Source organism: Borostomias antarcticus (genome assembly GCF_949987555.1).
Source record: "Borostomias antarcticus genome assembly, chromosome: 15".
Classification (NCBI taxonomy): Eukaryota; Metazoa; Chordata; class Actinopteri; order Stomiiformes; family Stomiidae; genus Borostomias; species Borostomias antarcticus.
The window spans coordinates 2,135,752-2,147,736 of NC_140248.1; the positions used below are offsets into that span (position 1 = coordinate 2,135,752).

Below are 11,985 nucleotides of genomic sequence, written 5' to 3' on the forward strand. Positions count from 1 at the left end.
GCTTTTCTCAGTGAGAGAGAGGTGTCTTAGGAACATTTTGACTTTCCATGCGCCCCGAGTTATATTGGTCAATATGAATGTCTCTCCCATGTAGAAGAGCACGCACCATTATAGGTGTCATCATTAGAACATAGATTATTGTGGTAGAAATGCTTTTATTCACCTTTTCACCTCTTGTGTTTCCATGCCTGAAGAACGCTTTTCTCAGTGAGAGAGAGGTGTCTTAGGAACATTTTGACTTTCCATGCGCCCCGAGATATATTGGTCAATATGAATGTCTCTCCCATGTAGAAGAGCACGCACCATTATAGGTGTCATCATTAGAACATAGATTATTGTGGTAGAAATGCTTTTATTCACCTTTTCACCTCTTGTGTTTCCATGCCTGAAGAACGCTTTTCTCAGTGAGAGAGAGGTGTCTTAGGAACATTTTGACTTTCCATGCGCCCCGAGTTATATTGGTCAATATGAATGTCTCTCCCATGTAGAAGAGCACGCACCATTATAGGAGTCATCATTAGAACATAGATTATTGTGGTAGAATTGCTTTTATTCACCTTTTCACCTCTTGTGTTCCATGCCAGAAAAACGCTTTTCTCAGTGAGAGAGGTGTCTTAGGAACATTTTGACTTTCCATGCGCCCCGAGTTATTTTGGTCAATATGAATGTCTCTCCCATGTAGAAGAGCACGCACCATTATAGGAGTCATCATTAGAACATAGATTATTGTGGTAGAAATGCTTTTATTCACCTTTTCACCTCTTGTGTTTCCATGCCTGAAGAACGCTTTTCTCAGTGAGAGAGAGGTGTCTTAGGAACATTTTGACTTTCCATGCGCCCCGAGTTATATTGGTCAATATGAATGTCTCTCCCATGTAGAAGAGCACGCACCATTATAGGAGTCATCATTAGAACATAGATTATTGTGGTAGAAATGCTTTTATTCACCTTTTCACCTCTTGTGTTTCCATGCCTGAAGAACGCTTTTCTCAGTGAGAGAGAGGTGTCTTAGGAACATTTTGACTTTCCATGCGCCCCGAGTTATATTGGTCAATATGAATGTCTCTCCCATGTAGAAGAGCACGCACCATTATAGGAGTCATCATTAGAACATAGATTATTGTGGTAGAATTGCTTTTATTCACCTTTTCACCTCTTGTGTTCCATGCCTGAAAAACGCTTTTCTCAGTGAGAGAGAGGTGTCTTAGGAACATTTTGACTTTCCATGCGCCCCGAGTTATATTGGCCAATATGAATGTCTCTCCCATGTAGAAGAGCACGCACCATTATAGGAGTCATCATTAGAACATAGATTATTGTGGTAGAATTGCTTTTATTCACCTTTTCACCTCTTGTGTTCCATGCCAGAAAAACGCTTTTCTCAGTGAGAGAGGTGTCTTAGGAACATTTTGACTTTCCATGCGCCCCGAGTTATTTTGGTCAATATGAATGTCTCTCCCATGTAGAAGAGCACGCACCATTATAGGAGTCATCATTAGAACATAGATTATTGTGGTAGAAATGCTTTTATTCACCTTTTCACCTCTTGTGTTTCCATGCCTGAAGAACGCTTTTCTCAGTGAGAGAGAGGTGTCTTAGGAACATTTTGACTTTCCATGCGCCCCGAGTTATATTGGTCAATATGAATGTCTCTCCCATGTAGAAGAGCACGCACCATTATAGGAGTCATCATTAGAACATAGATTATTGTGGTAGAAATGTGAGTTTCCCTCATGGATGTATTAATTCCCTTCACTAAAGGAGTCAAACGTTGATGGTCTCGGTGCGTCTTCATTGATATATGCAGTCATAATACATAACCTAATAATACATAATAATAACACGTTTTTTTAAGACATCTGTTCTGTAACAAAGTGGGAGACAGAGAGAGAGGGTCCTTTATCAACAGTTCTTTATTGCAGAGAACATTTTCATATGCTTGCATACACCTGAATACTCAGATAACGTGGGTCTACTGTGTTAAACGGGCAGAAGTGGATGTGTTCAGCAACACAGTCAACCTAGGCTGGATTCACTGGCTAGGATCTGTTGACCTTTTCGTTTAAGTAAGTCATTCAACCTGTAGTGTCACTTGTCACTCTTGGTGAATATTATTTTATTGGGCAAAAGAGCCAAGCAGCTGTACTAATATCCCAGTCTCTGACATGGCAAGAAACAAAGATGGAACCAAAAACGGAAGCAAGAAATTAAGTTTTATCTGAAATGAGAATGACTTGATGCCAATTAAAATGACAGAGAGCAACTCATCTCAATTTATGATTACAAATATTTTATGATCCATTCAGATTAATTATTTTTAAAAGTTTAATCATGTACAACTCAAGGCTGAAGAGCCAAAGAGCAATCTCTTAGCATAGTCCTTACATAGACTGGCATTGATGGAAACATTTCTGTATTTTTTTTAGTGTTTAACTAAACATATCTCCACTGTGCTCCATCAAGCAGGTACAAATTTATTTATATTTTTAATGTGTCCTTGTGTAAGCATTGCTTTAAAACTATCACACTTCTTAATTTGCATAAATTACCAATTTCAACCACATCAACCACAGATAATTGCCATACTTGTTAATTCAATCAATGCACTGTAAAAACTAAAGTGCTACAGACGCGTGCATGTTCCCCACGCGAGCTGCCGTTCTCATGGCGCGGGCCCAAAGGGCTACAGGTCATCACGCTTCTTCCAAAGAAAACACACAACTTTTTCCTAAGGATTGAAATTACTAAACCGAGGGCTGGTAGAGGTGCAGTATATTACGCCTGGAGAAAAAACACTACATCATCTGTATTCACAGTATCAACATACTGCACCTTGGCTAACATACACTGACTTTGCATTGGATACCTAATAAGCAGGGATGTAGTAAGGTTGACACCCATGTAAAGAGAGTTCACACGTTAAATTGTGAAGTGTTCACTGCGAATGGTGTGCAGTTGAGAGTATTTCACCAGCATCTACCACTAATATACTCACCTTCCTCTTCCACCTCTACATTCCTGCTAACAGCAAGACCTAAAGATGCATCCGGCATGCACCCAAAACTCAATGAGACCATAGAACGGAATGAAATCACACCCCTGAGAGAGCATGTGAATAGTTGGTTTATCCCTTATCAAGTTATTACATATATGGTCATACATGATTCATATAGGAAACATACTGAGCCATATATGGATTATAATATGTGAATATAGGAGGGATGTGTCTAGACTCCGGAGTTTGGTGGTGCGTGGTTCGGGCCGGGCTGTTTGCTGAGAGAGTCGTCGGTCACGCCTTGCGAGGCCAGTTCAGACAGGACGTTGTCCAGGTAGTTGGGGTCAGGGTAGCCGTGGCCCGACACGTTGGACATCATCTCCGTCTTGTGGTGGATCTCGTTCCAGACCACGGTGTCCGGCTCGCCCGTGGTGCTGGACGTTCCCACGGTGAAGATCAGACGGCGCGTCCACGCCACCTTCAACAGCTCCAGCACCTGAGCAGAAGGGAGGGGGAGAGAGGGAGAAGAGAGGGAGGGGAGAGAGAGAGAGAGAAGAGAGGAAGGAAGGGGAGAGAGGGGAGAGAGGGAGGGAGGGGAGAGAGAGAGAAGAGAGGAAGGGAGGGGAGGAGGAAGGAGGGGAGGAGGAGGGGGAAGGGGAGGAAGAGGAAGGGGAGGAGGAGGAGGAAGGGGAGAAGGAGAGGGAGGAGGTGGTTGATTAATACGACTATAAACTACCCCTGAACAGATTTAAGTTAAATGACTTCACTGAACAGACTCAAAAGTGTAAATTGTCTTAATGCTTAATACATAGCTCCTATTGTCTTCCTCCTTGAACCCACTACTTCCTGCCAGGCGCTGTTCCTAACCCACTACTTCCTGCCAGGCGCTGTTCCTACATCGTCAGGTTTACCTTCCTGCCCTTGTCGTTGTCCGGGAGGAAGCAGAAGCGAGGGAAGCCTCTGCAACTGTACGGCTGACCGGGGTTAGGGTGCTCTGGACCCTGGGGGGGGGAGAGAGAGAGAGAGAGAGAGAGAGAGAGAGAGAGAGAGAGGGGGAGAGAGAGGGAGGCAGAGAGACAGAGGCAGAGAGACAGAGAGAGACAGAGAGAGAGAGAGAGAGAGGGAGAGAGAGACAGAGAGAGAGAGAGACAGAGAGAGAGAGAGAGGCAGAGAGAGAGACAGAGAGGGGGAGAGAGAGAGAGAGGGAGAGAGGGAGAGAGGGAGACGGGGGATAAATGCTAAATGGAGTGCACTTATATAGAGGTTGTATCCAGAGCATCTCACAATGACCTCGCTCATTCACCCACTTACACACCAGAGGAGGCAGCTGCCATGCAAGGTGCTCGCCTGCTCATTAACAGTCAGTAGCAGTGGAGGAGAGTCAGTGACATGTAACAGCCAGGAGGGGGCAGTGGAGGGGGTAGCTCTAGCAGCCAGGAGGGGGTAGTGGAGGGGGTAGTTGTAACAGCCAGGGGGGGTGGGGGGTGGTGGTGGTAGTTGTAACAGCCAGGAGGGGGGAGTGGAGGGGGTAGTTGTAACAGCCAGGCGGGGGGAGTGAAGGGGGTAGGGTAGGGGGTAGTGTAGGGGGTAGTGGAGGGGGTAGTGGAGGGGGTAGTGGAGGGGGTAGTGGAGGGGGTAGTGGAGGGGGTAGTGGAGGGGGTAGTGGAGGGGGTAGTGTAGGGGGCAGTGTAGGGGGTAGGGTAGGGGGTAGTGGAGGGGGTAGGGTAGGGGGTAGTGGAGGGGGTAGTGTAGGGGGCAGTGTAGGGGGCAGTGTAGGGGGCAGTGGAGGGGGTAGTGGAGGGGGTAGTGGTGGGGGCATGTAGGGGGCAGTGTAGGGGGTAGTGGAGGGGGTAGTGGTGGGGGCATGTAGGGGGCAGTGTAGGGGGCAGTGTAGGGGGTAGTGTAGGGGGTAGTGGAGGGGGTAGTGTAGGGGGTAGTGGAGGGGGTAGGGTAGGGGGTAGGGTAGGGGGTAGTGGAGGGGGTAGTGTAGGGGGTAGTGGAGGGGGTAGTGGAGGGGGTAGTGGAGGGGGCAGTGTAGGGGGCAGTGTAGGGGGCAGTGTAGGGGGCAGTGTAGGGGGCAGTGTAGGGGGTAGTGGAGGGGGCAGTGTAGGGGGTAGTGGAGGGGGTAGTGGTGGGGGTAGTGTAGGGGGTAGTGTAGGGGGTACGGTAGGGGGTAGTGTAGGGGGTAGGGTAGGGGGTAGTGGTGGGGGTAGTGGAGGGGGTAGGGTAGGGGGTAGGGTAGGGGGTAGTGGAGGGGGTAGGGTAGGGGGTAGTGGTGGGGGTAGGGTAGGGGGCAGTGTAGGGGGTAGTGGTGGGGGTAGTGGAGGGGGAAGTGTAGGGGGTACGGTAGGGGGTAGTGGAGGGGGTAGTGGAGGGGGTAGGGTAGGGGGTAGTGGAGGGGGTAGTGGAGGGGGTAGGGTAGGGGGTGGGGGTAGTGTAGGGGGCAGTGTAGGGGGCAGTGTAGGGGGCAGTGTAGGGGGCAGTGGAGGGGGTAGTGGAGGGGGTAGTGGAGGGGGTAGTGGAGGGGGTAGTGGAGGGGGCAGTGTGGGGGGTAGGGTAGGGGGTAGGGTAGGGGGCAGTGTAGGGGGTAGTGGTGGGGGTAGTGGAGGGGGTAGTGGAGGGGGTAGTGTAGGGGGTACGGTAGGGGGTAGTGTAGGGGGTAGTGGAGGGGGTAGGGTAGGGGGTAGTGGTGGGGGCAGTGTAGGGGGTAGTGTAGGGGGTAGTGTAGGGGGTAGTGGAGGGGGTAGTGGAGGGGGTAGGGTAGGGGGTAGGGTAGGGGGTAGTGGAGGGGGTAGTGTAGGGGGTAGTGGAGGGGGTAGGGTAGGGGGTAGTGGAGGGGGTAGGGTAGGGTAGGGGGTAGGGTAGGGGGTAGTGGAGGGGGTAGTGGAGGGGGTAGTGGAGGGGGTAGTGGAGGGGGTAGGGTAGGGGGTAGGGTAGGGGGTAGGGTAGGGGGTAGTGGAGGGGGTAGGGTAGGGGGTAGGGTAGGGGGTAGGGTAGGGGTGGGGGTAGTGGAGGGGGTAGGGTAGGGGGTAGGGTAGGGGGTAGTGGAGGGGGTAGGGTAGGGGGTAGGGTAGGGGGTACGGTAGGGGGTAGGGTAGGGGGTAGTGGAGGGGGTAGGGGGTAGGGTAGGGGGTAGTGGTGGGGGCAGTGTAGGGGGCAGTGTAGGGGGTAGTGGAGGGGGTAGTGGAGGGGGTAGTGGAGGGGGTAGTGGAGGGGGTAGTGGAGGGGGTAGTGTAGGGGGTAGTGGTGGGGGTAGTGGAGGGGGTAGTGGTGGGGGCAGTGTAGCGGGTAGTGGAGGGGGCAGTGTAGGGGGTACGGTAGGGGGTAGTGGAGGGGGTAGGGTAGGGGGTAGTGGAGGGGGTAGGGTAGGGGGTAGGGTAGGGGGTGGGGGTAGTGGAGGGGGTAGGGTAGGGGGTAGTGGTGGGGGCAGTGTAGGGGGTAGTGGTGGGGGTACGGTAGGGGGTAGTGTAGGGGGTAGTGGAGGGGGTAGGGTAGGGGGTAGTGGTGGGGGTAGTGGAGGGGGTAGGGTAGGGGGTAGTGGTGGGGGTAGTGGAGGGGGTAGGGTAGGGGGTAGGGGGTACGGTAGGGGGTAGTGGAGGGGGTAGGGTAGGGGGTAGTGGTGGGGGTAGTGGAGGGGGTAGGGTAGGGGGTAGTGGTGGGGGTAGTGGAGGGGGTAGGGTAGGGGGTAGGGTAGGGGGTAGTGGAGGGGGTAGGGTAGGGGGTAGGGTAGGGGGTAGTGGTGGGGGTAGTGGAGGGGGTAGGGTAGGGGGTAGGGTAGGGGGTACGGTAGGGGGTAGGGTAGGGGGTAGTGGAGGGGGTAGGGTAGGGGGTAGTGGTGGGGGTAGTGGAGGGGGTAGGGTAGGGGGTAGGGTAGGGGGTAGTGGTGGGGGTAGTGGAGGGGGTAGGGTAGGGGGTAGGGTAGGGGGTACGGTAGGGGGTAGGGTAGGGGGTAGTGGTGGGGGTAGTGGAGGGGTAGGGTAGGGGGTAGGGTAGGGGGTACGGTAGGGGGTAGGGTAGGGGGGTAGTGGAGGGGGTAGTGGAGGGGGTAGGGTAGGGGGTACGGTAGGGGGTAGTGGAGGGGGTAGGGTAGGGGGTACGGTAGGGGGTAGTGGTGGGGGTAGGGTAGGGGGTAGTGGAGGGGGTAGGGTAGGGGGTAGGGGGTAGGGTAGGGGGTAGTGGAGGGGGTAGGGTAGGGGGTAGGGGGTAGGGTAGGGGGTACGGTAGGGGGTAGTGGAGGGGGTAGGGTAGGGGGTAGTGGAGGGGGTAGGGTAGGGGGTACGGTAGGGGGTAGTGGAGGGGGTAGGGTAGGGGGTAGGGTAGGGGGTAGTGGAGGGGGTAGGGTAGGGGGTAGGGTAGGGGGTAGTGGAGGGGGTAGGGTAGGGGGTAGGGTAGGGGGTAGTGGAGGGGGTAGGGTAGGGGGTAGGGTAGGGGGTAGTGGAGGGGGTAGGGTAGGGGGTAGGGTAGTGGAGGGGGTAGGGTAGGGGGTACGGTAGGGGGTAGTGGAGGGGGTAGGGTAGGGGGTAGGGTAGTGGGTAGGGTAGGGGGTAGTGGAGGGGGTAGGGTAGGGGGTAGTGGAGGGGGTAGGGTAGGGGGTACGGTAGGGGGTAGTGGAGGGGGTAGGGTAGGGGGTAGTGGAGGGGGTAGGGTAGGGGGTAGGGTAGGGGGTACGGTAGGGGGTAGTGGAGGGGGTAGGGTAGGGGGTAGTGGAGGGGGTAGGGTAGGGGGTAGGGGGTAGGGTAGGGGGTACGGTAGGGGGTAGTGGAGGGGGTAGGGTAGGGGGTAGTGGAGGGGGTAGGGTAGGGGGTACGGTAGGGGGTAGTGGAGGGGGTAGGGTAGGGGGTAGGGTAGGGGGTAGTGGAGGGGGTAGGGTAGGGGGTAGGGTAGGGGGTAGTGGAGGGGGTAGGGTAGGGGGTAGGGTAGGGGGTAGTGGAGGGGGTAGGGTAGGGGGTAGGGTAGTGGGTAGGGTAGTGGAGGGGGTAGGGTAGGGGGTAGGGTAGGGGGTACGGTAGGGGGTAGTGGAGGGGGTAGGGTAGGGGGTAGGGGGGTAGGGTAGTGGGTAGGGTAGGGGGTAGTGGAGGGGGTAGGGTAGGGGGTAGTGGAGGGGGTAGGGTAGGGGGTAGTGGAGGGGGTAGGGTGTAGTGGAGGGGGTAGAGTAGGGGGTAGGGTAGGGGGTAGTGGAGGGGGTAGGGTAGGGGGTACGGTAGGGGGTAGTGGAGGGGGTAGTGGAGGGGGTAGGGTAGGGGGTAGTGGAGGGGGTAGGGTAGGGGGTAGGGTAGGGGGTAGGGTAGGGGGTAGTGGAGGGGGTAGGGTAGGGGGTAGGGTAGGGGGTAGTGGAGGGGGTAGTGGAGGGGGTAGGGTAGGGGGTACGGTAGGGGGTAGGGTAGGGGGTAGTGGAGGGGGTAGGGTAGGGGGTAGTGGAGGGGGTAGGGTAGGGGGTAGTGTAGGGGGTACGGTAGGGGGTAGTGGAGGGGGTAGGGTAGGGGGTACGGTAGGGGGTAGTGGAGGGGGTAGGGTAGGGGGTAGTGGAGGGGGTAGTGGAGGGGGTAGGGTAGGGGGTAGTGGAGGGGGTAGGGTAGGGGGTAGTGGAGGGGGTAGGGTAGGGGGTACGGTAGGGGGTAGTGGAGGGGGTAGGGGGTAGTGGAGGGGGTAGGGTAGGGGGTAGGGTAGGGGGTAGTGGAGGGGGTAGGGTAGGGGGTAGTGGAGGGGGTAGTGGAGGGGGTAGGGTAGGGGGTACGGTAGGGGGTAGTGGAGGGGGTAGGGTAGGGGGTAGGGAAGGGGGTACGGTAGGGGGTAGGGTAGGGGGTAGGGTAGGGGGTAGTGGAGGGGGTAGTGGAGGGGGTAGGGTAGGGGGTACGGTAGGGGGTAGTGGAGGGGGTAGGGTAGGGGGTAGGGAAGGGGGTACGGTAGGGGGTAGTGGAGGGGGTAGTGGAGGGGGTAGGGTAGGGGGTAGGGTAGGGGGTAGTGGAGGGGGTAGGGTAGGGGGTAGGGTAGGGGGTAGGGAAGGGGGTACGGTAGGGGGTAGTGGAGGGGGTAGGGTAGGGGGTAGGGTAGGGGGTAGTGGAGGGGGTAGGGTAGGGGGTAGGGTAGGGGGTACGGTAGGGGGTAGTGGAGGGGGTAGGGTAGGGGGTAGTGGAGGGGGTAGGGTAGGGGGTAGCGGGTAGGGAGTAGGGAAGGGGGTACGGTAGGGGGTAGTGGAGGGGGTAGGGTAGGGGGTAGGGTAGGGGGTAGGGTAGGGGGTACGGTAGGGGGTAGTGGAGGGGGTAGGGTAGGGGGTAGGGTAGGGGGTAGGGAAGGGGGTACGGTAGGGGGAGTGTACCTGCGTCCCGGGGGGGATGCTGTAGATGATCTGGATGGTACCACAGCTGGGGTGTCCGGGGAGTGACTGGGAGATGCTGTAGATCTCCATCTTGCCCTTGGGCTGAGTCCCCGTCTTCTCCCCGTAGATTGTCTTGCAGGAGGGGCACTGGAGGCTGCCATCCTGGACCACACAGAAACTACATCACCCACAATCCATCTCTCTCCCCCCAGCAGGCCTAAGCTTATCTAAATTGCTGTCATCAATTTCCTTGAATCATGGTTAAAAATACAAATTAATAAAACTGCTGATCAAGTTCCAGGTTTATGGAATGAGATGTTTCCTAGAAATCAGAAGCACAACGGCGCAATTATCAAAAACAAGCATGTAGTGACCAGACTGTAAGAATCTGTGAGGTGTAGTCTGGTGTGATGTATACGGTCTTAGATCTTTTGTTAATGCCAGATGTTATTGTAAAATATCCATTCAGTTTTCACATGCCAATACTTTTGTACATAAAGCTGTGTGTGAATTTGTCAAGGAACCTGTTTTAATAAATGTTCAAAAAAACAAGCAGGTCCAGTAGTCAGCCGAGCCGGTGGCTGTGCAGTACCTTGGTTCCGTTGTTGTACATGGCCAGCATGCAGAGCATGTGGAGGGCGTGTCCACACTTAGTGAACTTCCCCACAGCGCTGGGTGGGATGGACCGGGCCCCCCCGTCAGATGCCCCGTCATACCCTGAGGGACAGGACAGCCGGTCCATACAGATGAGACAGTCCTAGAGACGCGGGGAGGAGGGACATCATTATGAGAGGACAGGCTGGACACATGTGGGGGTCAGGGGTCGAACACTAGGTTAGACTGATTTGAGCTGCTTCATTGTTCATTTACACACCAAATGCAATATTGAACGAAAGGAGGATACAGATTGAAATACTGAAATGCTGTTTGACAGTATTGTTCAAATGTGGAAGGGCTGAGTCATGCAAGGCTTCTAGCGCATCAGGAAGATAGAGTTACCAATGCTGGTCTCTTCTACAAGCCAGCCCTTTGAGGAGGAGTGTGTGAGGTGCAGGTGAGGGGGGGTTTTGAGATGGGGAGGTATTGAGATGGGGAGGTATTGAGATGGAGGGGTATTGAGATGGGAGCTATTGAGATGGGGGGGGTACTGAGATGGAGGGGATATTGAGATGGAGGGGTATTGAGATGGAGGGGTATTGAGATGGAGGGGGTATTGAGATGGGGGTTTATTGAGATGGGGAGGTATTGAGATGGGGAGGTATTGAGATGGAAAGGGGTTATTGAGATGGGGGGGGGTATTGAGATGAAGGGGGTATTGAGATGGGGAGGTCAATACCTCCCCATCTCAATACCCCCTTCATCTCAATACCCCCCCAATAGATGGAGGGGTATTGAGATAGGGAGGTATTGAGATGGAGGGGTATTGAGATGGGAGGTATTGAGATGGGGGGGTATTGAGATGGAGGGGGTATTGAGATGGGGAGGTATTGAGATGGAGGGGTATTGAGATGGGGAGGTATTGAGATGGGGAGGTATTGAGATGGGGAGGTATTGAGATAGGGAGGTATTGAGATGGAGGGGTATTGAGATGGGGAGGTATTGAGATAGGGAGGTATTGAGATGGGGGTATTGAGATGGAGGGGGTATTGAGATGGAGGGGGTATTGAGATGGGGGTATTGAGATGGGGAGGTATTGACATGGAGGGGGTATTGAGATGGGGAGGTATTGAGATGGAGGGGTATTGAGATGGAGGGGTATTGAGATGGGGAGGTATTGAGATGGAGGGGGTATTGAGATGAGGGGGTATTGAGATAGGGAGGTATTGAGATGGAGTGAGTATTGAGATGGGGAGGTATTGAGATGGGGGGTATTGAGATGGAGGGGGTATTGAGATGGGGAGGTATTGAGATGGGGAGGTATTGAGATGGGGAGGTATTGAGATGGGGGGATTGAGATGAAGGGGGTATTGAGATGGGGAGGTATTGAGATGGGGGGTATTGAGATGGGGATGGGGAGGTATTGAGATGGGGGGGTATTGAGATGGAGGGGGTATTGAGATGGGGAGGTATTGAGATGGGGGGTATTGAGATAGGGAGGTATTGAGATGGAGGGGTATTGAGATGGGGAGGTATTGAGATGGGGAGGTATTGAGATGGGGGGGATTGAGATGAAGGGGGTATTGAGATGGGGAGGTATTGAGATGGGGGGGGTATTGAGATGAGGAGGTATTGAGATGGGGGGGTATTGAGATGGGGTGGTACTGAGATGGAGGGGGTATTGAGATGGGGTGGTACTGAGATGGAGGGGGTATTGAGATGGAGGGGGTATTGAGATGGGGGGTAATTGAGATGGGGGGTAATTGAGATGGAGGGGGTATTGAGATGGAGGGGGTATTGAGATGGGGAGGTATTGAGATGGAGGGGGTTATTGAGATGGGGGTTTATTGAGATGGGGGGTATTGAGACGAAGGGGGTATTGAGATGGGGGTATTGAGATGGGGAGGTATTGAGATGGGGAGGTATTGAGATGGGGAGGTATTGAGATGGGGGGGTATTGAGATGGGGGGGTATTGAGATGGAGGGGGTATTGAGATGGAGGGGTATTGAGATGGGGGGGTATTGAGATGGGGGGGTATTGAGATGGGGGGGTATTGAGATGGAGGGGGTATTGAGA

The 11,985-nt window shown here is 54.4% G+C and overlaps 1 protein-coding gene across 1 annotated transcript in view; it reads right to left on the reverse strand.

Annotated features, from left to right (window-relative positions):
* Positions 1 to 1,972: 1,972 nt before the first annotated feature.
* Positions 1,973 to 11,985, reverse strand: part of dtx2 (deltex 2, E3 ubiquitin ligase) — a 29,616-nt gene continuing 19,603 nt past the window's right edge. The window contains exons 7-8 of the mRNA XM_084449607.1: positions 3,907 to 3,996; positions 1,973 to 3,491 (exon numbers count right to left, since the gene is read on the reverse strand). Of these exons, the coding sequence (XP_084305733.1) occupies positions 3,228 to 3,491; positions 3,907 to 3,996 (354 nt within the window). The 3' untranslated portion in view covers positions 1,973 to 3,227. The remainder of the gene's footprint in view (positions 3,492 to 3,906; positions 3,997 to 11,985) is intronic.